We start from the raw sequence: 26,384 nt of genomic DNA on the forward strand, positions 1-26,384 counted from the left end.
ACCAAGTTGTTTTTTTTTGGGGAGGGGGTTTGATTCAAGAAACTTTTCTAGATCGTACCTATCCATTATGAGATACTGCTCAACAGAGGAAAACAGTGATAAACAGTTCATTGGTTTTTTCCAAGTTTTCATAAAGTTTGTTATTTACATGTTACTTTTTCACAGTGTTAGCCTTAGCACTGAACAACATTTGAAATAAGCTAGGATCTGTCACTGTGAGGTGTTGTATTTGCACTTCTGTCTTGCAGTGAAGACAGTCACTGCACATGGGTACCCTGCTGCTCTGCTGAGTTACAGAAAGCTTCCTCAAAGAATCAGATATAAATTAAATATTTCATGTCTCAATTAAAGAAATTAGAACAAGTGTTGGAGCCCAGGGACAAAATAAAATTAGGTTGATATTAAACAGAAGTACAGTCTTGAAGATGTTATAAAAATTGTGATTCAACAGGGTTTCCAATCATATTAATTTGTCCAAAGCTGAATAAGTATTCACATTTAGGGAGAAAAAACAACCTTAAATTAGATCTCTTGGGCAGAACGACAGTTCTCAGGGTTCACAGTTAATTTGTGACCAAGGGAGGGCAGCATGATTCAGCTGCTGTTTCGGCTGCTAAACAGCACAGATGCTTACAAGGTTTAACAAGGATGAGAAGGCTGGCATCCTGAGTACGCATTGATGAAGCCTGTTTCATTTTATTTCTTAGAATGCTATATTTGACTCTGGAAATTTGTGTAGGTTTTAATAACGCAGGATATACACTTTTTGATGGAAGTTTGCGGAAGGCTGCTCAGAACAACTGTATCTAGAACATGCAAATGTTTCTGGTACTGCATTCACCATCAGAGGCGGGTCTTACATGAATGCTCAGCATCTCCTTCTGACACCCCACATCCAAACAGGCATCTCTTTTCCCAATGATGGGATTCTGCTGAAAAAAAAATAAATAAATTGTGACAGACAGAGAATGCAGTTTTTTGTGTGTGTGTGTGTGTGTGTGTGTGTGTGTGTGTGTGTGTGTGTGTGTGTGTGTGTGTGTGTGTGTGTGTGTGTGTGTTTCCACAAATAGATAAATGATTTCATAAATCATAAATAAAGAATCCCTGATTAGTAATACTTAATTTGAGGTATGTTCAATGTTAATATGTAAGATTTGGAACTACAAATGACCAAATACAGACCAGACTCTCAACTAGGAACTCAAACTCCAGTCATCAGGGGCCTCAAGGTAAATTATTGATGGTTGATGAAGTGATGTCAAAACTTAATGTTTATACATTAGATTCTTTTCAGCACAAGCGGAACAAGTCAGCGTCGGGCCGGGTGGCGGGGCCAATTACCGGGCCCCTACCGAATCACCGGGCCCCTTACGTGCCGCTGTAAGCTGTCGAGCGGGGATTGGGGGGGGGAGCGAAACTGAAACTTTTGACTTTAACATTAAATACACCTTTCTCAAGAGGCGAGGGCGCACTTTCTCCGTCTATAACCAGACATTTAAGCGACTTGAAACCATTCCTCCCTCCCTGGCACCTCCAGACCCGGGCCCCCATCCGACCCGGGCCCCCATCCGGCCCGGGCCGGGGGGCAGCCGCACCCCTTGCTCCCCCTATAGCTCCGTCCCTGCTTTTCAGTGGAAAAGTCTTGAAGTCCACTCATCAAGGGCTGGTGTCCTGCAACTTTTGGATGTGTCCTTGCTCCTACAAACCTGACTCAAATATCTAAATTTCCTCCTCAGTATGTAATCTATGTAGCCCTGCTAATTTCCTAATATTTAGGGTCAGGTGTGTTGAAGCAGGGGCACAGTTGAACGTTGCAGAAATATGAGCACCGACTTCAGGATCATCCATCTGTAATTTCTTTCAACAGTATCTTCTTTCAAGGCTTATATTATTCACCATCCCACACCCTCATCGCCAACCCCCAAATTTGTTTAAGCACATCAATTCTACAAAATTAATTCCTGCCAAGAAACACTGCATCAAAGTCTGTGTTAAACTTAAGCCCCTTCAAACTGACATGGGTTCTGCCTAAGCTTTGCAAACTGCATCCTACAATAAGTCTAAGTTGGATAGGTGGCAGTTTAATTACATGCTCTCTCACTACGGCGCACTTACTGACTTGTGCAGCTGACGACACGCTAAACACATCAAACAGGAATTCATCAGGTGCCTCAACTACTGCACAAATGTTAAGACCGATATGGGTACCCTGTAACCTCAGTTTTTGTGAAGGATTTCAATGGAACTGTGTCACTCTGGATCCACACAATCTTTTTTTTAATTTTTTTTTTTTATGAGAAAATGTTGAAGTTTTGAATCGATATTCATAAGCTGCATTAAAACTTTCCAACTGAATTTTTCTACCTGAAGTTTCTCCACTCGTCTCTGCCCATTATTTTTTCTTCCACGGCTATATACTACATATATACACTCCTATAGCAGATTCAGACATTTACAGATACAATTCTTCAAAAGTCATGTATATCCACACTAGGATTTTCTCTCAAAGACAACACTATTACATTTTGGAAGAGACTTTAGAAGAACCCCTATGCTATTTTGAGGTTGTCATTCAACAGCAATGTATTTATCCACTCTTCTTTCATCTGCACTCAAGGTCATCCAATGTGTCGGAGTAACAATTGGCTTTGTCCACAGTTTGGAGGCCCTCCAAGCTACATACCAGCTAGACAACAGACCGACTCTAAAATAGCAAACTGCACAGGTCTTAGATGTTTTAGGATCTTGATGTTATGCGGCCGGTCGTGTTGTAAATTCCTGCTGCCGCCTGTCAGTGATGGACCTCTCTACAGTAAAAGGGAGTTAACAGTGACCTACGCAAGCTTACCCCCTTTTATGCTCAGATTCTCATAAAAGGATTCCATCTGTGTCTGAGTGTCAGTTACACAAGCTAGTTTAATTATCTAATTGTTTCAAAAAATGAGAAACCGCCATTGCTTTAAAGGGAAACAGAAAAGTTCTTAGTGAGCAGCAACTGTGCACACAGAAATGTCTTCAATATAATAAAAAGGCAAAAGTAGATCAGATGATCATGTGTTGCAACCAAATTAAGCTCAACACCACTTCTGAACACATAACATGTCCAACCTAGAAGAAGGAGGGCTACCGCGGCATGCTGTGCAAATATATTTATATATTTTTATATTTAATAAACTTTTCTCATTCTGAGGGTTCAATCCATAAGCATATTATCTTGAACTTTTATCTTACCTGTCGTTAGCAATGTAAAGTGAGATTGCCAGAGATTAATTCCTACAGATGATATGGTTAAGACAAAAGTACATGAATCACTACATATACACTTTTGCTTGCTGAAGAGTTTTACAAAGTTTCAGATTTTTCACTTGGTAAAAACAGAATGTAATTTAATGCTGATCAAACTATATGAGTTGCTGTTATCAAAATGAAAATGAAAGTGTGTGTGAATACTTCAGGAATTTATAAAAATGACTTTTCTATGGCTCTATCTGATATTAGCTTTAATGAAGAGTCTCTGTGACTGAAGCAGTTTCAAGTTTTATCACAGTTCAAATTGCGTGTGGTCATTTGCAGTTGCAGCGCAAGAATAATTTGATCTGAACCTTTCCAATGCATTGTTGCCTGGTTAAGGTTTGCAGGTCTGCTGAAAGGTGAACCTCTGTCCAAGTCACAGGACTTTTGTAGCTCCTTGCAAGTTTTTCTTCCAAGACTGTCCTGCATTCAGCTCTTGTCCATCTGAACAGTTCCAAGTGTTGCTGGTAGCCATCATAAAATAACATCTTAACCCGAACTTGTCAAGCCTGGAAATTGTAAGAGCTACGAAGACAACATGGAGAAGAAGCTTGACCCCCATGACTCAACATACCAGTAAATTAGCATTTTAATTAAATGCTTGCTTTAATTACTTTTACTTGTGTTATATTTAATCCATTACAGTGTGAACCACAAAAACACTTCATCTTTATTTGAGTGGTAATGACAATTTCACAAGAACAACTATGTAAACTTCTATTATTTTGACACTGAGCTCTAATGTGACTTATTTAACAGCCTAAAGGCCAAGATCAGACAGAAACAACACTCTCTGACCTCTATTTTGAGGTGGATTTAAATCTGAGCCCTGTAAATCCCTCTAATCATATGAGATAAACGACTATTATCATAAAGGTTTGTGAATAACCCTCTCTCACTTGAACATTTTAATGGTAATCAAGAATAATTGTCATTCATCGTGCTTCATTGTGGGTGAAGGAACTTTAAAAAGAGCCCTTCCGCTTGTGTTCAACAATTATCGTTGCGCTTGTGTTCAACAATTATCGTTTTCTTCATCCCCTCCTCGCTGCCACACTTCATCAAACAAGGTCAGCGGTTGAAGATTGGTGAATATGCATGAGGTCTCACTTCTGCTGATTAAAATAGCCTGTTTAATAGAAGGTTGTTGTCCTGGGATTTTAGCTAATGTAGTTTTCCATTCACACACGCACACACACACACACACACACACACACACACACACACACACACACACACGCAAACATACAGAGACAGGCACACTCGGAGAACAACAAACGTTTGTCTTAAATAGAAGCACAAAGCCATATCCTTTTATAGTCCTCTCCCTGTTGTTCGCTGCCTGGTTGGGCACGGAGGGGGTGGTGGAGGTGACACCTGTGGCCAGAACATAAAGGGAGGCCCTAATCACCCACCTCTGCCAGCAGTGTCCAGCATTTTGTTGCACAGTCAGTCCTGAGTGCTTCTAGAAATGGCACCCAAGAAGAAGGAAGAGCCAAAGCCTGCTGCACCGGCGGCCCCTAAGCCCCCAGAACCGGAGCGCCCAAAGACTCCTGAATTTGACCCAGCAACAGTAACGGTAAAACATTTTAAATTAGAAATGCAAAAAATGATTTGATGATTTACCATAGAATCACATTGTTCTATTTAGACATAATAATGTTTTCAGTTGACTTAATTTTTTTTTGACGAACATCAGAGACCCCAAGTGATCTAAACTTGGCACTGCAAGCCCAACATTTTACTGCAGCTAATTATCCTTAGCTCTCTCATTCCCCAGCTTTGTAGAATGTCTCCTAAATTACAAGCACACAAAACCAAATGGGATATTTTATTGAAGGAAGCTGTAAGCCTGTCTCAGTATTAGGTACAGATGCAAACTAACTGGTGCTTTAAACATAATGGAAAATATTCTTTATGCTGACTTGGCCCCTTTCTGAGAGGACGAATGTTGGTTTAGGTCGAGCGAGCCGCCATGTTACAATAGAGTGTGGTTAAAGCCACAAAATATGACTTTTTTTTTCTTATTTCTGCGGATAGCAGACCACCCACACTATTTGTTACAGGGAAACAAGGGTGGAAAACTGGTAAGAAAGAAAAATATAGATAATTATAGCCATCTTGATCTATCTTAAAACATGCTTAGATAAGGTTTGGATGTTTTTTTTTTCCTCTTAGCTTCTTGGAGACTTTGTGGTTTGAGGTTTTGTAGAAATCCAGACATTAAACATAGACTTGATGAATCAACATGTACAAACACTCTCTTTAGAAATGAATATCTAATTGAAATTGTAATCCATTCTCAAGCTGAACATAACAAAAAGACAAAAACATGAATAGTTTTGATTTTTTTTTTTGTCTAAAGCGTGCTATTTCTGTTTCACTTTAAATATAACGCTTTCCCTTCATTAAAATAAAGTGCACCTAAAAATAAACTTCAACAAAGTCCACAGTAGCGTATATAGTTCAAGTGGTAACAATAGGCTGATCACTTGTAAACTATGAACTGCTGAAACAATGAATGCCTGCTGTCTCACAGGATGGTGACGTTTAAGTTTGTCTCGTTCTGCATTTTGAACAACAGTTCTTAATTTTATTGTATATCTCTATTGATTTTTAGTCTTTGAGAAACAACAATTTAGTTAGTTTAGACACTTAAAGGTTAATAAAATAGATTAAAAATGTAGAACCATTTTTTTAATAAAGTCCGATATTCTAATGTTATTTTTATTTGATTTGATTGTTTTATATCAGGGAGGTATTTTTTTTTTTCAAATTAATATGATGTCATGATCTTATAATTGAATTAATTGAATTGTCTGTAATATATAGAGAGATTAATAATAATAATAATAATAATAATAATAATAATAATAATAATAATAATAATAATAATTATTATTATTATTATTATTATTATTATTATTATTATTATTATTATTATTATTATTATTATTATTATTATTATTATTATTATTATTATTATTATTATTATTATGAAATAAAATATGTGTTTTACAATTTTGGCAAAAACAAAAAAGCAAATGTGGAACATTGAGCAAAAAAAAGTGTTCTCTTTTTAACTATGTCATTTTATCTCTTTTACATTTTAGTCAATTGAAAACACTCACCAAATGCACCTAAAATAAGCTGTGATGAATCCAGCAGTATATAGTGCAGAGTTAATATGTTAAGGATGGAGGAATTAGTTCCAACGTCACATAAAACCACTGGATTGTAGTCAAGAAAGGTGACCTCAACTGCTTTTCAAAATAGAAGAAAGAAAAGAGCCTGCTTAATTGTCCCCAAGTTTGCGTTTTTTTTTATTTTCATTGAACTCTTTATTTGCTGCTCTGAATGATTAGGGTCTTCTAATTGCTCTGTTTGGTTTGTCTTTTCCCCAGCTGGAATTCACACCAGAACAACTTGAGGGTGAGGCTGTAGACAGCTGCTGCTTTTTCCTTTGTGTTGCACGGGCTTGGGGTTATTTATAGAGAGAATAAATGGTTGCACTCGCAGCATAGTTCTCAGTGTGTGAGAAACATTTTGCAACAGCTGGTGTTTTGCCAGATCAAACATATGTTATTCTCATTTTTAAATAATTATTTCCTATTCAAGTCAGTGTCCTCAGAAACATGTGAAGTGCATGCCAGCCAAAGCAGAGCGGAACCCTTCAGGGAAGCTGCAGCGCTTCCTTTTATCTGAGACATGCCATTATAGATAATTACTTCAGAAAGATCTGCACATGCTCTCAGATGACACAGAAAAGAGCAAAAAAAAAATAAATAAAAAATTCAGAAGGAATGTTAGCTATTCTTTTTGTTCACAGACTTCAAAGATGCTTTCCAGCTGTTTGACCGAACACCAACCAGTGAGATGAAAATAACTTACGCCCAGTGCGGTGACCTGATCAGGGCTTTGGGCCAGAATCCCACCAATGCAGAGATCATGTATGTCCTTGGGAAGCCCAAAGCTGAAGGTTGGTTGTATGACAGTTTTAGTCATTCTTTTTTTTTTTTCATCACATTGAGGGAAGCCATCTGGTTTTTTTTTCCTTACATCTAATAACTACTTTCTAAATCTTTAATGTTGAGAAACAATCCAGTCTCAATGGTTATTAAAGTGAAACAGTCAGTGACTTATCAAATGAAATTTATTTGAAGGATTAATCACACCCTCCCACTGAGTAAAATGATAACAATTTTGTTGATAAAAATGTAAATAAAGAATGAGCAAGGAAACAGTAGTCAACATCTAACACTACTGTCAAATTTATAGAGTTAGATGTTAACTAATTAAAAAAAAATACACTGAGCAAAACAGTTCATAATAACTCTCAATCAACAATGATTGTTGATTGAGAGTTACAATCCATCGGGAACTCTTTCCTATGAGAATTAAACTGGCCTAAACCTTTACAATTATCAAGTATCTGTAAGGACCAGAATTTTAGCCATAAAACGTCATCAAATATTGCCTATTCTGGGTGAAATTAAGCTGTTTACTTCCTGAGAAAATATGTTGTTTACTTCCTGCGAACTCCTCACTTGCTCACCTTAGTGTTTCTCCTGGCTGCACAATGAGTCTCTTCTGCTCCAGCAGTTGTTCTGTCTGATTGGAAGTCATTCCTGAAAGGAGATGTGGGGTCATCCTCTCCTGGTACTGGCTTTTAGGGTATCCAGAATCTTTAACTTTGGATTCAGAACTCAGTGACCTGTTAAAAAAAGTTACCAGCTGATGATGAACATGTCAGATGTGCAGGAAAGTAAAGCAGCATATAATGCAAAACAAACATTTCTTGCAACAACTGTTTGGTTCAACTGGTCATCTACTGTAAAGTGAGCAGGAAAATCTCTGTACATGAAAGATTCAAATAAAGCTTAGATCACCATAGAACATCGCCCAAAAGTAACTTTCTTTCTTAATACTTTCAACAGATATGCAGACCAAGATGCTTGACTTTGACCAGTTCCTCCCAATTTACCAACATATCTGCAAAGCCAAGGACCGTGGAACGTTTGAAGACTTTGTTGAGGGTTTGAGGGTGTTTGACAAGGAGGGGAATGGTACAGTGATGGGCGCTGAGCTCAGACACGTGCTGGCAACCCTTGGTGAGTGGAATTGAATTAGTCAGCAGATTTCATAAGACGGTGGTAATAATGATGCACACTGAGCTGACAGTGTCGCTGCTTTCAGGTGAGAAGATGAGGGAGAATGAAGTGGAGCAGCTGATGCAAAACCAAGAAGACGCTAATGGCTGTATAAATTATGAAGCTTTCGTGAAGTACATCATGGCATCATAAAATAGCCATTTGAGCCTTAATGTGATTTTGGTGCTACATCACAAGACACATAAAAAGCCAATTGGAGTTAGAAAAAAAGTCATTTTCTTCATTGCTAAGCAAGTATTTTGTCACCTTTTTGCCCACAGAAGGAATCTACATGTCTGTCAAATCCACCTTGAGCAATTTTCATTTGCATGTGTCATGAAAGACAAATTCATAAATGCTTCGTCTCATTTTCTAAGTCTCTTCAAGCTGATGCCTCTCTGTATATTTTTCAGATTATGGTGCATGAATACATTTGTTTCATTGTGTTATGTGTTTCAGAGGAATTCATTGCAACTTTTTGCACTGTTTCGTCAGAGGACAGTCTTTTAATTTTAAAAATGAGAAATATTAAGCGATTACCCCCCAAAAAACTGCTTATTTGTTAGGATTTTTTAAGTGTCATAAGGGAATTAATTATCCTAAAATTAGTGAATTAATGAATGTCTGTAAACAAAGTAAAAATTACAAATAGAAAAGTTCTTAGAAGATCTGGTATTACATAAAACAATTGTATCATCATCATCATCATCATCATCATCATCATCATCATCATCATCATCATCATCATCATCATCATACAAATGACAACGTTTTATTAATTATCCAAAGGATAGGTAGAGAACTCCCATTTCTAGCCAGCAGAGGGAGGTGTTGATCAACATTTCTTTATAAGGCAGCATGATTTCTTTGATATATTTTGAAGAAATATTTGTAAAAATATTTTTTTAAAACTAACCTGAAGATCAAAATGATGTTCTGTGATTAGTACAAACTTTTTATTTAACTTAAGAGAGTTTTATTTTATTTTATTTTTTCAGGTTGCTTTGCATTAACATGTTCTCACATAATAGTCTCATTGTTTTCTTAAACTCATTCAGAACTCTAGCTTTGTTAAGTTTCACATCCCTTTCATTTGCAGAAATGATCAGAAAATCATATTTAACACCTAAAGTTGCTGAATGTTTAATACACCAATTTGGCAAGAAAAACTGGATCAATTAATCATAATGGACATCTACTAGCTTTCTTCCAACATTTTTCTTCTTGAGCAGTGGTTGTGTAAATATAAACAGTGAATGGGCACAGATCAAGTCTTGCTTTTCTAAGATAATTAGTCTGTGTTTTATTCATGAGGGTTTAACTGCAGTTCATCAATTTTTTGTCTATAGGATTATAAATAGGATTTTTACAGAAGCCTCTGTCTGCACTGCCAATAAGCAAACAACACACTCTTATTTCTGTCAGAGGTATTTCCTTTAGTCAAGCAATTTTCCATTTAAAAACAATTTGTAGTCTGCCAACCAGCTATATTTGATAATTTACTCTGACATATTCATTAAATATTAATACAATGAAAATCTAAAAATTTCTTTCATGTTCACTAAACGTAGATGTTTCAGTTGACTTCTACCTGCTAGTTCACATTAAATCACTGCAAACACTCATGTTACACTGAGGTTGGCAATCCTCAATGTTTCCGGCTGGTGTTTGATTCCTGACTTGAATTCTCTGCCCACTTTTTTGTCAAGATAATATTAAGTAAAGCAGACTGATCCCTTAACATTATTGAAAGCAAAAAAAAGACACATAAACTAGGTGGAGTTACTATTTTTACCACCAAACTCCACCTATGCCGGCAAAGTGTTGTGTTTTTTACATGCCACCTATTTTGATCTGCCGTTTCTCACCCCATTTTACACTTTTCCTTGTGCATAAGCTGTCTTTTCTGTGAAACAAGGTCAAAATGCTGAAACAAGATTCTATAGAGAAAAACACTAAACAGGAAAAAATAATATGCATATGATGTTAACAAGCAGGTGAGAGGACAAAGTAAAAGCCAAACCAGAACACTGAGGGTCTAATCAGACTGAGAGGGACAACGAACTGATGAGTCGGAGGGAAATTCAGAGAAGATGGACTTGCATGGTGATGAGTACATGGATGATCCACAGCTGTGTGGAGTCAGTCTGCCAAGAATTCAGAACTCCACCTACACAGAGAGGAAGTGGTGACCAGGGGGCACTGTCAAAAACAAATATGGAAAGCGGAAAAAGAAACAAGACAGGAAAGACCACCTACTGCTAGAGGAAGAAAGTGCAAATGTCTTCAGCTATGATACTGCAAACTTGCAGCCAGTTTCAGTTCTTTTATTATTTAAAGACAGCTTTGGATTCTTTTGGGAGTAAGCCTGGCAAAATGACATAGTGGATATAAAAGTCTGAAAAAAGACACAAACTAAAAGAAGTTCAGCCAGTCCCCAGCTGAAAGGTGAGATTTTGTGTGACACAACACACAAAATCTCACACAAAATGGCCATCAAGCCATTTTGTGTGGCTATATTTATTTTTATAAATATACGAATTTTTATGTGTAAATTTAAAATTTAAGATTACACATAACTGCGAAAAACCTTTAACTGACACTTTCATAAACCACCTTTTGATTTCATTTTAGTATTCAGCTTTTTTAGATGTTAGTATTCAGCTTTCTTTCGTGTTATGTTAGCAACCCAATCACCTCAACTGGTAGTTTTAGTCCACTTAGTCGTCAGAGTACAGATTGTTAGGGCATCTCTTCTCCACAGTAATCTTTATGTCACCGCATAGATTCTCTCTCAGATTTAGTTCTGTTATTAGAAATAAAAGTAACACTTTATTTGAAGGGGTGTGCATAAGACCTGTCATGAACGTAAAGAAGTCTTTATGAATGTTTATGACAGTTGTCATGAAGTGTCATTCAGTAAATAATGACACTTAACGCAAAGTTGCTCTAAAAGTTGCATTGAAAGTCAAATACAAATATGTTCAGATAAGGTCATAACTGTTAAAATGCAATTTACATAAATGTGATGTAATTTAGGTTAGTTAGTTAACAGTAAAGGAAAGCCTGACATCTAATGTTCCTCTTTCACTATGCTGACAACTATCAAGAGTATTAGTTGATTCAACAAGCATTCATTACAGCGTATTAGAGTCTTATCTCTTTGTCTGTATGGCTGCATGGCTAGATGAGTCCTGAGGGTTTCTGGCAAAGGCTGTAGTTTCTGCTCCATTTCACTCGAGCCTGAAATGTATAAAACTACATCTAGCAAGCGCTCTCTCCTACGCCGTCTTTTTTCCCAGTTTGAAATGATTACATTTCAATGAATAATTATTTACAGTGTTTACATATCATACAACATGTAAAGTTGAATTTTTCCTCTCTGCCAGAAGAGGAACGATTTGTTTGTGAGCAGTGGAAAAAAAAAAACAGCTGAATTCATTCCTGTGGAAAAGCAAATGAAAAATATCAGTGCAATTTGTGGAAATGTCAAATTACTTAGCATCATTGGGCATTGGGCTGTCTGAGATGCTCAGCTGTATCCTTGTGTAAGAATAACACTATCCCATGGTGTCAGTTTCAGTATTTCAATTTTCACACAATTTTTTAAAACAAAAATGGAATAACATGAGCCAAGAGCTTTTGATATCAGAAAAGCAACAATTATTCCAACTAGTGTTAAAATATCAAAATCACATTATCTAAAACATATATTTACATGGATTTTGATTTTGGTTCATTTTAATTAAATTAAAAATACATTATTCATTCCAAAGAAATTTCAAAAATCCAAGATCCATTAAATAAAATACAGTTAAGTCCTAAATCACTCATACAATCAAGTAACTATGATATATATATATATATATATATATATATATATATATATATATATATATATATATATATATATATATATATATATATATATATATATATATATATATACATACATATATATATATATATATATATATATATATATATATATATATATATATATATATATATATATATATATATATATGAATATGTGTGTGTGTAACATGTTGTTACAGAAAACCCCCCTTTAAAGCTAGTGATCCATTATTAGAACATTTGTTGTAATATCAAAAAATAGTCTTCTATTGCTTATTGTAGAAGGTATGCTTCAGTTTAAATGTGTATGTTGTTCAGAAATGAAATGAGTACAAATCAAAGGCACAATAACACAGAATATTTTATTTTAACCAATAGAGACAACTTCCTTCTCACAAAAATACATTTCTTGTTTTGTAAGGCAGTATGGGTGGCTTCCTTAAAATCTACAGATCTGACATCTGACTTTGTTGATTACACTTCATGTTCAGAAATTGATGTAAAAAATCATGTTAAAAACAGATTCATTAACTATAGTCCACTGACAACAATATAAATATGTAGACAATAAAAACTGTAAGTTAGTAAACAAAGGTTGTCTCTTTGGTGAGTTTAAATAAATTTTGTTGTTTTTTTTATAAGATTATTTCACATTTTTACAATAGTAGCATCATGTAGTCCTTTTAACTTCATGTAACCTGTAGAGATCCTGGAAAGATGTGCTGTAGTACAGCTTCACATGCCGTGACTCTGAAGTGAAGCAAATATAATATTTACAACAAATCAGTCTGGGGTAGATAGTTTCTACACTAACCACCATCAGTATAGTAAGAACAGAACAGCAATAACAAATTTGCTTTAGTTTAACACAAGTTTACAAAGACAACAATGAAAAGCACATTTTTACATAAACAGATGGTTACATATTTTATGTTTTATACAAGCCATTTAAACACAGTTTTTGAAAATGAATTTTGGTCAAACTTTTACCAAAACCAACAATTTATACTCCAGAAAGTATGGCGTCTCTCAATAAATTAGAACATTATCAAAAAGTTATTTTATTTCACCAATCTATTCCAAAACAGGTAAAACTACATAGCTTGATCACACTTTAGATGTACTTCAAGTGATCATTTTTACTGATTATCCCTTACAGGTAATGAAAGCCCAGTTTCTCCAAAAATCTTAGATACCGCCTATTAAAAATAATTTGAGAGCATGTTATCTTATAGTATTATCTAATGGCTCATATGAATTCATCTTATAGCCTTCACAGTTGTTGTCAGGACTGCTGACATGACAGTTGTCCCACTAACGGGTCGCTAACGTCTTCCTCAATGAGGGCAAGTCAAAAAAGATCTTTGCTAAATAGACAGGCTCTTCACAAAGTGATTTATTCAAGTATTTTAATGGGAAGTTTATTGGAAAGAAAAAGTGTATCATTCTAATGTACTGAGATACACATGTATAAATTGAGTTATTTAACTGACGTACTGTGTTGCATCAAAATGACAGAAAACTGGTAAGAGTTTACTTGGAGTATTAACAGAAATTCAAAAATTAATACACTTATTTTTGAAAATCTATTTTCTACATTTTCAACAACTCTATAGATAATTATGCCGATGATCTGATGACTCAGGCTTAAACATCAGCAGCATTTTAGATCATCAATAAAATACATGCTTTTTATTTTTGTAATCTCTTCAAAAAAACAATAATTCTCATCCTCTTTTAATCCCTCAGCAAAAAGTTTTTTTGGGCAAATACCTAAGCAGACACATGGCTGTTTCCATGACTTTGTGGGATAAGCCTTGTGAGACGTAAAAGCTGGCATTACATTGAGAGAATACGCTGACCTGACCGAAGCGCGTCTTTAGGGATGTGACTGGTTCCCACTCCATCAGGCTTCCCTTCTTCAGCAGCAAAAGCTTAGTTGTGACACTGATTATGAGAAAGCCACGAGGATTTCATAAAGCCAAAAAGAATTTAATCTGCTTTCACTTCACATGCACGATAAATCCGTGCACAACACTTTGTGCTCTCTATATGCAAATATTGCATAAATGGCTAAGAATCACTTTCACTTCTTAAAATAATAACTATAATCTTAGATTTGCTTGTCTGGACTCGAGATTTAACTTGGGATTGGGGAACCAGTGGCATCAAACATGTCCTGAAGTAGACTCTTCTTTCTGTCGGTACCCTCTTGTTTGTTTTTGCACACAGGAGAAATAACAATGCTGGGAACAAATAGCCAGAGGAGAGGTGAAAGTAAAATTGTGTGAAGAAATGCCCCGACAACATGTAAAGCAGAACAGAATAAGACAAAACTTTTCCTTTTACCACCTCCACCCAAACTAACCGTTTTCAGTTTTCTTTTTAAGTTAGATTTTCTTAGTTTCTGATCACTTTCAAGACAAATGGTTGTTTTGGCAGACAAGTGGCTGCATTGAGGTCAATTACAATTCAAGTTTTATCGATTCCACTCTTTCAGCATAACAAGAGAGTGGCCTGTCTATGAGTGGGTGAGTTGCAGATCCTGCTAAATTCTTGTCTTTCCATAAATAACCACTAAGCAGCTATTTGACAGAAATAAAAAGCAAAGCAAGACCTGCTCTGTTGGTGAATGGTGACTCGTCTTTGCTGCAAATCGCTCTTCAAAGAATTTCAAATCCTGTACTTTACACACTGTACATTTCCATAAAACAATGAATCGTCTAGCAAACTAATTCATGAGCATTTGAAACCTCAGCAGTAAAACGGAGTGTCTTGTTGATTTGGACACACAACACTAAGCAGTTTACTGTGAAGTACTCAGCCTAATTTAGAATGCTGGACCAAAATCATGAAGGCTGTTCAGTGGATGAGCATGTCGGAAGGGATAAAGTTTATTCCCACGCTCACAAAGCTGTGGTCTGCTTGATGCTGTGAAAACTAATCCTGGTCGGCGATGTGGGGATGGACATGGCTCGCGCCACTCGCACCCTAAGAGCGTGGTTGTCCTGCCAGCGGTGCCACCGTTTCCTCACTGCAGAGCGGACCTGAAATGTTGAGCAAAAACAGAAGGTTAGAAAGATACAATATACATCTTCCTTGCATAAAATGTAAAACGCTGACTTATGAACTTGAAATGCATTTAAAGCTAAACTGAAATTCATTGCATTGTCAATGAGAATCTAGTTGGAATGTACAATTCAGGTTGAATTTGTAAGTGAAATTGAATTTATCTATAAGATTGGATTGATTATATTATTTTTATTTCTATGAAAATTACATCTTGTTGTCTTGCAAAGTGCCTTGACATGAGATCTGCTGTGAATTTACATAAGCAGCAATTTCCTTTTCAAGTGGAACAAACAAGGAAAAACTGAAGACTGAAGTTGAAGGTTTTAAAAAAAGCAAACAACTGAAGCTGATGCATCATGTTATCCTGTTTATCCACATTCTTACCGACATTACAGATATAGGATGGAACATCTTTAAATAAGTAAATATACATATGATAACATATGAAGTCTAAATTCAAGGCCATTTTTCTATTCTTCGGATATACTAAATTACAAACAATATGCTATGGTTTTATAAAATACAATAAAGACTAAGAAAGAATATTTTTCAGCCTTTTCCATTTTTCCAGTTTCAAAAACTGTACAATAGTTAATGCACAATATTTTGTCAATTGAATCTGTGGTTTTTGCTTTGAGCTTAAGCCTGTTCACTATTTCCTATTAGTTTTACATTTGAGGAGCGACTGTCTTGCTGTTGCTCTTTGTTTCATGTGACCTGCTATGCTGAACTTTCATATCCACAGCTCTCAGAGTTCAGGTAGAATATTTGTCCTTAAGTTTTCTAACATTAAAAAAGACTTTCTGCACCAGAAGAACAAACTTTCATTAGATGTTGGAAGTTTAATGAGCTCCCATGGCTTTAAAATTAATAAACTTTAATGAAGTCTGATTTTACTTCTGGATCAGACAAGGTTTACTTTTAAATGACAAACTGGTGTCTGAACAAGTTTGTGATTAAATTACGATAATGCCTCCAAACAATAGTTTTTGTCAGGCTATGTTCTTTGTTCATTGATTCATGCTTCCATGCATTGTTTATACATGTGGGGAGAATGATCTACATCGCTAGAGGAGAAGTCTAGCCAGACCACTCCAAAAGAACAGATGGAGGCATGTATGGGGTGATGGACAAAGCCTGACTCACAATAATGACTCCCAAGCTTATCCTGAGTAATTTTAATCTTTACAGAAAAACCTTAGACCATGATGTGCATGGTCTTTCTCTATAGGATTTAAGATATCAATGCATGACATAGCAAAGTATGTTGCCAGCATCATCTTTGGTGACTGTGGTCCCATCTGCCTTTAAATTATTGAAATGTTCCTCGTGTGTTTCTCAAAACTGACCCTTCACTTTTACAATTATAATCTTTGCTCAAGTCAAGTCCTTGCATGGAACTCCAGACCAAGGGAGAATCATGGTTATTTCATAGTTTTCTCATTTCTCAATATTGGAGCCCATTCCTGACTTGTTCAGAGTTACTGGCTTGTCTCTGGCATTCTTTGACAATTATTTGTTCTATCCAGCTCTGTGGGAAATTCAGATACAAATTCTGTGAACAGGTGTGATTTATTCACGTAAAAAGTGGAGATAAGGAGTTCTGCAAACAATAAATAGACATATTTATGTTGACTCATAACTGCTCATGAGAATCAGCATTCTAGTTGTGTTGTAGGCAATTAAATTACACACAATGTCATAGAAACCTTTTTTTTTTTAAATATCACACAATGCTGATTATTTATAAATTTATATTATGCTGCTTGACACCAAAATGAAACCACCCTATAGTTTAGAGTCAGTGCATTTGTTTGTGAGCAAAGACACAGCAGGGGATCAAATAGTTATTTTCCTCACAGTGTGACATTGCTATCGTTTACGAAAAAGGAAATGGCCAGACCTTTTTTTAAAGTGGAGAACTGATTAATTTCGGTCTCCGCAATTTGGTAGAAATTAATAAAATAGCAAGCTGACTTTGAACTCTCACGTTGTACAAAATTAGACGTTAATATTTCTAAGCTTTTCAATGTGCAGTGCATAAATATAATCAACTTTTTAGTTTCAGGTAGGTTGATAATACAGAACTGCATCAAGCTACAGATTGCAGACCTTTGGTGTGGTACATGACAGAACTGTATAACAAAATAATTGACCAAGACTAACAACAAGTTACAAATGCTACATGTAAGACTTCTGAGAGTAATGTCTTATCTAAAGACTAATTTTAAACGAGCAAATGCAAGAAAAAGGGAATTCACTGGCTGTCTCCTGTACAATTAAAATCAGACTTTTGGTTGTAAATCCTATCAATTCGGATCAGAATTGATCGGATCAGAAACTTAGCCAAACAAAACATGTTCTGCTTTGACTGGCAGTCTGCGTATGAGTGATGAACAATCATAATCAGACAAAAAAAAAAGATAAAATCTAACAACAATCAATACACGACTTCATATTATCTATATAAAAATGAGAATTGGCAGACTGAGACAGAGTGAGCTTCAGATATTTTCATGTCCCTAATCTTTCAGAGTCCATTGTCCTTGCAGAACTTCTCTTATGAACAAACAGAAGTGGTGTTGACCTTGTTGTCTGGAGGGAAAGCATGTACAGTAGATTTATCAAAATGTTAAACTTTTCTGTTTGTATTAACTTCTCCAGGGAGCTTACAAAAAACTTTTTTTATTTATACCACAGTAAAAAAAATAAATATATATAAATATATAATAATAACAGCAAGAATTACAAATTGTCACATGTATATATAGAAAATATTTACCTCAACAGTTTGTCACAATGTGTTAAACATTGATATATGGGAGTAGTATTTTTTAGCATATTACATAAAGATTACATAAAGTAAATCTTGTAGAAAATGTTGAACTAAATTAATTTGAGTATAAAAAAAGCAATCACTTGCCTTTTTAACGCTACATTTTAACATTTTGTTACAACGAACAAAAGTTTCCAGCTTTAGATTTAAAAGGTATTTTATTACATTCTATTTGAATTCCAGTAAATCCACTATGTGTACAAAAAGAGATCTTTAGAAACATTTAAAACTTCAAGCAAGCCCTAATGTGTGTGTGTGTATATATATATATATATATATATATATATATATATATATATATATATATATATATATATATATATATATATATATATATATATATATATATATATATATATTTTTTTTTTTTTTTTAAATTATTATTATTCTCAAATTTTCTATATTAAAACTGGTTTTGATTACTGTCAGACAGCTATTGGCATTCTGTGAATTTGCCTTTATTTTTGTTCAGATGATAATTGCAGCACTTGAAGCACTTTTCTATCATGTCAAAGGAGAAACATTACAGAGTGAATAATGTTTTTTAAATATTCGGACATCAGTGACTTACCTCTCCATTTAGAAAGCAGTAAAAGACTGACACAAAAAATCCCTGTAGAATAAGACACATTATCAGCATAAGTGAAATATAAGACCATATCTTTTCAAATGCTATAAAACACAATTCACGTAAAATGAAGTTACTATTATCCTCCAGAAAAAATATGATTCACCAGCCCTCCTTCCATTTATCCATAGATAAAAAAAATATAAATAAAAATACATCAATAAAAGGAATAGCTACAGAGCAGAAATCAAGCCCACATGGGCCGGCTAATCTTGACATGTGAGAGTACAGAACATAAGGCAGGAGGGAAATAGACTGTGTAAGCACAACCAGAATGCTAGCTCAAATTATCTTCCCACCAGAAAACTCAAAAGCGGCTCAAATAAATGATGCAACCCTGGCAAAAAAAAAAAAAAACACTGAAGGTTGCCCACTGTTACACTGTGTAAAAGAAAACCATTCTCACCTGGAAAGCCTGTAAAAAGGAGTTAAAATAGATGAAAACAATTTGAGAGATGTCGTCCTCCCCCGGATTGACAAAAAACAGCATGTATGTGATCCCCAGCAGAGGTAATAAGACGAGTGTAGCTTTCACAGCTTTTCTGCAAAGACAAGGAATTAACATGAACAGCAGCATTTTTTTCCTTTTCTTTTTTTTTTTTACTTACAGAAATATTTTATTCTGGGAATCATATGACATTGTGCAGAAAAAATAAATCCCAGTAGCAACTCACAAGATAGTCAGAGACTGTGTTTTCATTGAAAGCCAATAACGACTTTTTAATAAGTGAGTTTTAAACAGCTTCTTCCACAACTACCCATACGATTCTTTGAATATTCCTTATTTTGTTATGAGGGCAAACTTTATTGCATTTTATTAGGGATTTGGTGAGACACCGGTGCAAAATAAAGTTAGAGAACAATATATATATATTTTTTTTATTTTTCTTTTTTTTTCCAAATACAGATTTGAAAGGTCTGCTGTCCATTTGTATTCATTGCCCACGAGTCCATACTTAGTGCAATAACCGTTTACTAGCTTTACACCAGCATATTTCTCTGGTACATTTCTACCAGCCTTGCAAATCTGGAAACTGAAACTTGTACCCAAGTATCTTTAATCATAAAAGCTCAGGCTCAGACAGATTGGATGCAGTGATGAGAAGTTCAGCTCTTTTAATTGAATACATCTTTTTGCACTCAGTGTTTTTGTGAAACGCCTCATACTTGCCTAATTTTGTGTATTTATTCTGTTAAAATGTTGAAGCAGCAATTATTACTTTTGTGTAATATTTTAATAAAACATTTAGTTGCCATTAAACACAAAAATAAATTAACAAGCCTGTGCTATTTTGCATTGCAGGCAAATCTACCAAACAAAACCTTAATAATCATACATTTTTATTTTATTTATATTAAACTGCTGCCAGATGTTGCTTCATTTATGGGTGTCAGTCATATTTATGATTTTTTTTTTGATGCAATTTCCTCCTCACCACTGTCTACTGACTGAGGTGACAGAAAAATTCTCCACCTGACTGCCACTTCTGTCCACCTCCCTGTTTTCACATAATGGTATGATCCTATATCCTCACATATGATTGGCCACAAGGCCACCATGTTACCAATTAAAACAGAGTTCTGCTGTAGCAGAGCACAACCACTGAGAGGGAGAGCTGAGCAGAGAAAGGCAATAAAAAGGGGAGTCAGCTTTAACTTGAGTCAGCTCTCCTGATTCTGGCTCCTCATTTTACTTGTACCATCTGCTTCTCTCTCCTGGGTTGTTTGACTTTTTTAGTAGTTGAATTTTGATCAGATGTTTATCTGTGTTCTGCCTTAGTTATGTTTTGTTTTATTTCAAAATTCTGAAAACCACTTGCGCTTTTTCTTACACTTCACGATTATGACCTACTTAGTGTTGACCTGTTACTTGAAATCTACTTAAAATACATTGAAGGTTGTGATTGCACCAAGCCAAAATGGTGCTGCATTTCTTTTCCCTTAATAGTAGAAAACAAATCAATAAGGCCAGCAGTTAAAAATGTAAATTAATTTAGGGTATATCACAATTATATAACTCTCATTCAGCAGCAAACAAACAACGCTCCACTGTAGGAGGGCTTTTAAGTAAGCTTTTTAAAACAAAACAAAATAAAAATGTAGTGATATGAATGTCAGTGACAGAGGATTGACATTTATATCAATCCTAATGTTTATTTCTGATCAACACTTGAAACAAATGTAAATTCAGATTGGAAACAATTAGGAGATGACATTTAAAAGAAAACGTGTTATGCAGATTATGCTTTACATATTGCTATACCACCTGCTTATCTCTTCAAAGCCCACAAAAACAAACTCCTGTCACAGCCAGCCTCAAAACCTTGAATTTGAATATAAATAGTCTGAGCTGTGACACCACAAACACTTTGTTTTCTTCAACATATTCCCATGGGAAGTCAAAAATAAATAAATGTACGCTGATAGCAGCTGTTGAGAACAAGCTTTGCTGTTTTAGCAATCAGGCACATGAGAGGTTTTCCACTTTTTTCTAGTGGTTAATGGTGGGAATAAATAAAAGAGCCTTTTTGCAAAAAGCACTGTAATTACCCCAACCTCACTCTGATATGGGACTTAAGCATGACAGACACATCTAATCCAAAACCTTTCTACTGTGTTCACAGCATTAAATCCAAACCTGATGCCTGCCACTGGTTCTTTGTAAGGTGACTGAACCATGAAAACACAGCTGCAAACACAGAAGGCAAGAAGATGAAGTGGGGACAATTATTATGGCAGATTAATTTGATTTTAGCTGTAAAATGACAGAATTTCTTGCAGCAATTTTTCAAATGGTAAGATGTCAATATTTTTTTTTATTTTCAAAGAAAGAGTATGGGGAAAATTTTGGGTTGCATCCCTTGGCCTTCGATTATCGGACACAGTGAAGGGTTTTGACATGGGAAGGGTGACACAAGTGCTAGGGGCAAAATTAAACATAAATCTAAGGCAAATCAGTTTGACTCTAAGGATGGTTCTCTTACGCATTTGTCTTACTGATCAATGTGAATAGGCATCAGTTTTTTCAGAAACATCAGCAGACCTGAAGGCAAGTTTGCCATGCAGCTGTCACTGTATGATGTGTTTATGCATTAATTTGCAAGTAGAGAAGATAACGGATGATTTGGAATTTTAATCCCAGGTGTCAACACTTGCAGTTTATACATAAATAATCCATAATGTGTTACAGTCTGAGCAGAACCATGTTTATGATGTATACCACAAAATGTATTTCAGAACCAAAATTAACAGCTTTTTTTTTTATTTATTTTTTTTTACATAAAGCCGAAGAAATAGAAAGCATGACAATAGACACAAGCATACACAAAACCTTCTTACCTGTACTGAATTGTTTCTGATGTGGTTGAAGCTCTCAATTTGGTCATGAGAATTCGTACTATGTTGAAGAGGAAAACAAAGTTTATCTAGCAAAAAGGGAGAACAAAACATAGTTGAGCTCTGTGGTAATGACCTGGCGTGAAGAACACAGAGGACAATTATCTGGTCAGAACAGACAACTCAGTGAGCTTTTGGTAAGCTTACTGCGCCGTCTGTAAGCTGTGAGAGCACAGAGCAGCCCGAGTCAAAGCACAACTCAAAGCAGAGCAGGGAGGAGCACGATATATCAGAGCATCCAAGGTAGTTCCAATAATAATACATGATTATAAGGGGTGGTATAAAACTGTCCCACAAAAAGTATTTTTTTTTTCATTTTTTGGAAATGGTAAGATTCACTTTATAGATACAACATCTGGATGCCATAAAGGAATAGGTTTATGGCATCCATAAATCTATTCCTTTATGGGTAGCTGTATCCATAAACACTTTTGTGTTTAAACTAGTGCCAAAAAAAAATAAAAAATGAAGCCATAAAACAGAAGTCACAATCAGTTGTTATGTTGTTTTTCAATGCAGACATTTTATGATGATCAGGTTTAAAAAAAAAGAAAAAAAAACTTTTGGGCCATGGCTTCTATGTGTGGCTCTACCACACATAGAAGATGATTTAGTGTGTTGAAGAGCATGGTCCTGAACCATGTCTGTGCTTTCTATGACTACAGAAAGCACAGAGTTTGTTTTCTGACCAAAATTCACTTTCTAACAGGAATTTATAAAATTCCTGTATATGCAAGCAATAAACAAACTGGAGCTGAGGGAGAAGACTACAACACAGTATATGCAACAACACGACACATACAAATGAAGTGAGTATACAGTCAGACCATTGTTTGTGAGCATAATGTTTGTTGGGTAACAAAGTGCTTTATTTTGTTATGTTAATACTTTTGATACGACTTCTGTCTACTTTCCTCCTAAATATTTAGCATAAATTAGCTGTGGGCAAAATGTTTTTCTCCATGTGGCAGCCAAATAAGCCCGGTGAAGAAAGGAAACGATTGAGCACAGATCCTGTCTGAGGATTTTAGCTTCCCTGCCTTCTACCACATGAGTAGGGTTGGCTTAATGTTACTTTTTAGGGTCAAACAATATCGTATGAGAAACCTGACTTCAGATCAAATTGTAAATTTTAAGTGGGGAAACAGTGTCCTCAAAATAACATGTCACCAACTACTTAGTGCAATTAAACTGTCATGAGTAAAACACTGACTGATATGAGGAGAAAGACAGACTTACAAAAATCACAGCATTGCTGCTCAGTATAAAATATTCTTGTGACAGTCGTTTGTAGGATAACAGATGAATGTCTATGCGCGTTAGAATAACAGATGTTCAGAACTGCAGCAGATATTTTATCTGTAGAAATATTTCCACACTTTTAGTTTGATCACATATAATTACTTTGTCGCAAATAATCATTTGTCTCTGTAGTGAATATAGGTTGACATTGCTCTTCAAAGAGTACTTTAATAATCACCTGTTTTTTTTAGATCCTACATACCATAATAATCACCTACATTTTTTCAAACTTGCTGTCCTATTTTGATATATCATCAAATAAAACATCACTTGAACTCTGGTTAGAGCTTCTTTCAATACTATCTTCCTTGGTGGACATTGAGTTATATGAAGTGATGCCTGGGTTTGATGTTGCAAACATAGGGCATCAGTCTACTGCAACATTTTCTGCCATGTTCTCAAGTGATTTGGGTTTGTTTCTCCACATAATTTGCAACTTTCAGTGCGGAAATAAGTAAAACTCTGGTAAGCCATCCCAAACAAAACTCACAATAAGAAGGTGTAAAAAAAGTGCTGATGGTATTGAATTTTTTCTAGTGCAAAAAGTAAATCTTTAACATGTTGAAGATTCTTGCAGCTACTGACCAGAAGCACAAGAATAATTGGTCCCTGATAAATGTAGTCCATATATTTCCCAGGTTCTTTACCAAACCAGCATCTGTTGAAAGCAAAAAAAATACAATGAAGAAATGTACATTTAAACAATCTTAAACAAATCTAGATGAAAAAAATGCATCAATCTTTCCTTTCTTTTGTCATGTTAATGCAAACAAAAAATACTTACTTTTCATTTTCATAATACAATTTTCCGATAGCCCAAGCCACAATTATTGGACATGGAATGCCTGGAATACAGACAGGAAAGGTGATCTAAGTTACATATTTTGTTTTCTTCTGACTTTTGAAGTAATGATCTCCATTAATCTCAAACAGTAGCAGTGAAAAAACTAGGTCAGAATAATCAGTTAATGGTGATATTAAAAAAGCCAACACGACAAAAACATCTACCTATTATCCTTCCCTGAAAGGGTTTCACCTAAACTGCACTTTACAGCTAAAGACACTCAACAGACATAAACCACATCATGGGAGCCAAAACTAATTTTTTCAAACTGATGATGGATCCAAAGTGTAAGGAAAATACTGAGGATGCTTTGACATAGTAAATATCTAAGAAAGATTTCTGTCATATGCTTTAAACTTTCCAATATTAAGTTTGACTCCTATCTGTTTGAAATGGTAAACAAATAAAACATTTAAACAAATCTGTCAAATGTCACATGAGTTGAATTTTGAATGTTCATCAACTACTCTATGCCAGGCACATCAAAGTTTCATCAACTGATTAAATTTGAACAGTTATTAATTTTTTTTTTCTCTTGAAAGAGAAAAGTTTTTTTCATTACAACAAAGTTGTTTATTTAACAATGGACTCAAATAAATCATGGATTTGGTTTGAATAATTTTATTTATTGTTTACTAGACAGCTCCTCCTTGGGGTGCCACCTTATCGTGGTGGAGGGGTTTGAGTGTCCCAATGATCCTAGGAGCTATGCTGTCTGGGGCTTTATGCCCCTGGTAGGGTCACCCAAGGCAGACAGGTCCTAGGTGAGGAACCTGATAAAGCGCAGCCTGAAGACCCTTATGATTAAAAATATCTTTGGATCTGGCGTTCCCTCGCCCGGATGCGGGTCACCGGGGCCCCACTCTGGAGCCTGGCCTAGTGGGGCCCTGTGGGGGGCTCTCCGGGAGTATGGGGAACCGGGCCCTTTGATACGGGCTGTCAGGTCCCTGTATGACCGGTGTCAGAGTCTGGTACACATTGCCGGCAGTAAGTCGGGCTCGTTTCCGGTGAGAGTTGAACTCCGCCAAGGCTGCCCTTTGTCACTGATTCTGTTCATTACTTTCATGGACAGAATTTCTAGGCGAAACCAAGGTGTTGAGGGGATCTGTTTTGGTGGCCTTAGGATCGCATCTCTGCTTTTTGCGGCTGATGTGGTCCTGTTGGCTTCATCAGATCATGATCTGCAGATCTCGCTGGAGCGGTTTGCAGCCGAGTGTGAAGCGGCCAGGATGAGGCTCAGTGCCTCCAAATCCGAGGCCATGGTCTTGAGCCAGAAAAGGGTAGAGTGCCTTCTCCGGGTCAGGGGGGTCGACCTGCCTCAAGTGGAGGAGTTTAAGTATCTGGGGAACTTGTTCACAAATGAGGGAAGAAGGGAGCGGGAGGTCGACAGGCGGATTGGGGCAGCGTCTGCTGTGAAGCGGGCGCTTTACCGGTCCGTCGTGGTGAAGAGAGAGCTGAGTCAAAAAGCGAAGCTCTCGATTTACCAGTCGATCTTCGTTCCCACCCTCATCTATGGTCATGAGCTTTGGGTCATGACCAAAAGAACGAGATCACGGATACAAGCGGCCGAAATGGGTTTCCTCCGCAGGGTGGCTGGGCTCTCCTTTAGAGAGCCCCCTTAGAGAGACTCAGAGTAGAGCCGCTGCTCCTCCACGTCGAGAGAAGCCAATTGAGGTGGCTTGGGCATCTGGTAAGGATGCCTCCTGGACGCCTCCCTGGTTTTCCGGGCACGTCCCAACGGGAGGAGGCCTCGGGGAAGACCCAGGACACACTGGAGGGACTATGTCTCTCGGCTGGCCTGGGAACGCCTTGGGGTTCCCCCGGAGGAGCTGGAAGAAGTGGCTGGGGAGAGGGAAGTCTGGGCCTCCCTTCTGAAGCTGCTGCCCCCGCGACCCAACCCCGGATAAATCGGAAGAAAATGGATGGATGGATGGTTTACTAGACGATATGTTTTGATTCAAAAGTGTCAAATTCAAAAAGTGTCATAATAATTGGGATTTTACGGAA

The 26,384-nt window shown here is 36.1% G+C and overlaps 2 protein-coding genes across 3 annotated transcripts in view; one reads left to right on the forward strand and one right to left on the reverse strand.

Moving 5' to 3' along the window:
* The first annotated feature begins 4,691 nt into the window (after nt 1-4,691).
* Nucleotides 4,692-8,887, forward strand: myl13 (myosin, light chain 13). The gene is made up of 5 exons (XM_081598388.1): nt 4,692-4,870; nt 6,696-6,723; nt 7,121-7,270; nt 8,229-8,402; nt 8,488-8,887. The coding sequence occupies exons 1-5, from the start codon at nt 4,763-4,765 to the stop codon at nt 8,592-8,594; spliced, it is 567 nt and encodes a 188-aa protein (XP_081454514.1). The 5' UTR covers nt 4,692-4,762; the 3' UTR covers nt 8,595-8,887.
* Nucleotides 8,888-12,642: 3,755 nt separating this feature from the next.
* crhr2 (corticotropin releasing hormone receptor 2) overlaps nt 12,643-26,384 on the reverse strand; it is a 105,734-nt gene continuing 91,992 nt past the window's right edge. For both annotated transcript variants that reach the window (XM_081598258.1, XM_081598257.1), the window contains 6 exons: nt 24,318-24,378; nt 24,119-24,191; nt 22,175-22,260; nt 19,242-19,377; nt 18,779-18,820; nt 12,643-15,346 (listed from right to left, as the gene is read on the reverse strand). In XM_081598258.1, coding sequence (XP_081454384.1) covers nt 15,206-15,346; nt 18,779-18,820; nt 19,242-19,377; nt 22,175-22,260; nt 24,119-24,191; nt 24,318-24,378 — 539 coding nt within the window. In that variant the 3' untranslated portion in view covers nt 12,643-15,205. The remainder of the gene's footprint in view (nt 15,347-18,778; nt 18,821-19,241; nt 19,378-22,174; nt 22,261-24,118; nt 24,192-24,317; nt 24,379-26,384) is intronic.

This window comes from Poecilia reticulata, chromosome 17 (assembly GCF_904066995.2).
Source record: "Poecilia reticulata chromosome 17, P_reticulata-male-v2, whole genome shotgun sequence".
Lineage (NCBI taxonomy): Eukaryota > Metazoa > Chordata > Actinopteri > Cyprinodontiformes > Poeciliidae > Poecilia > Poecilia reticulata.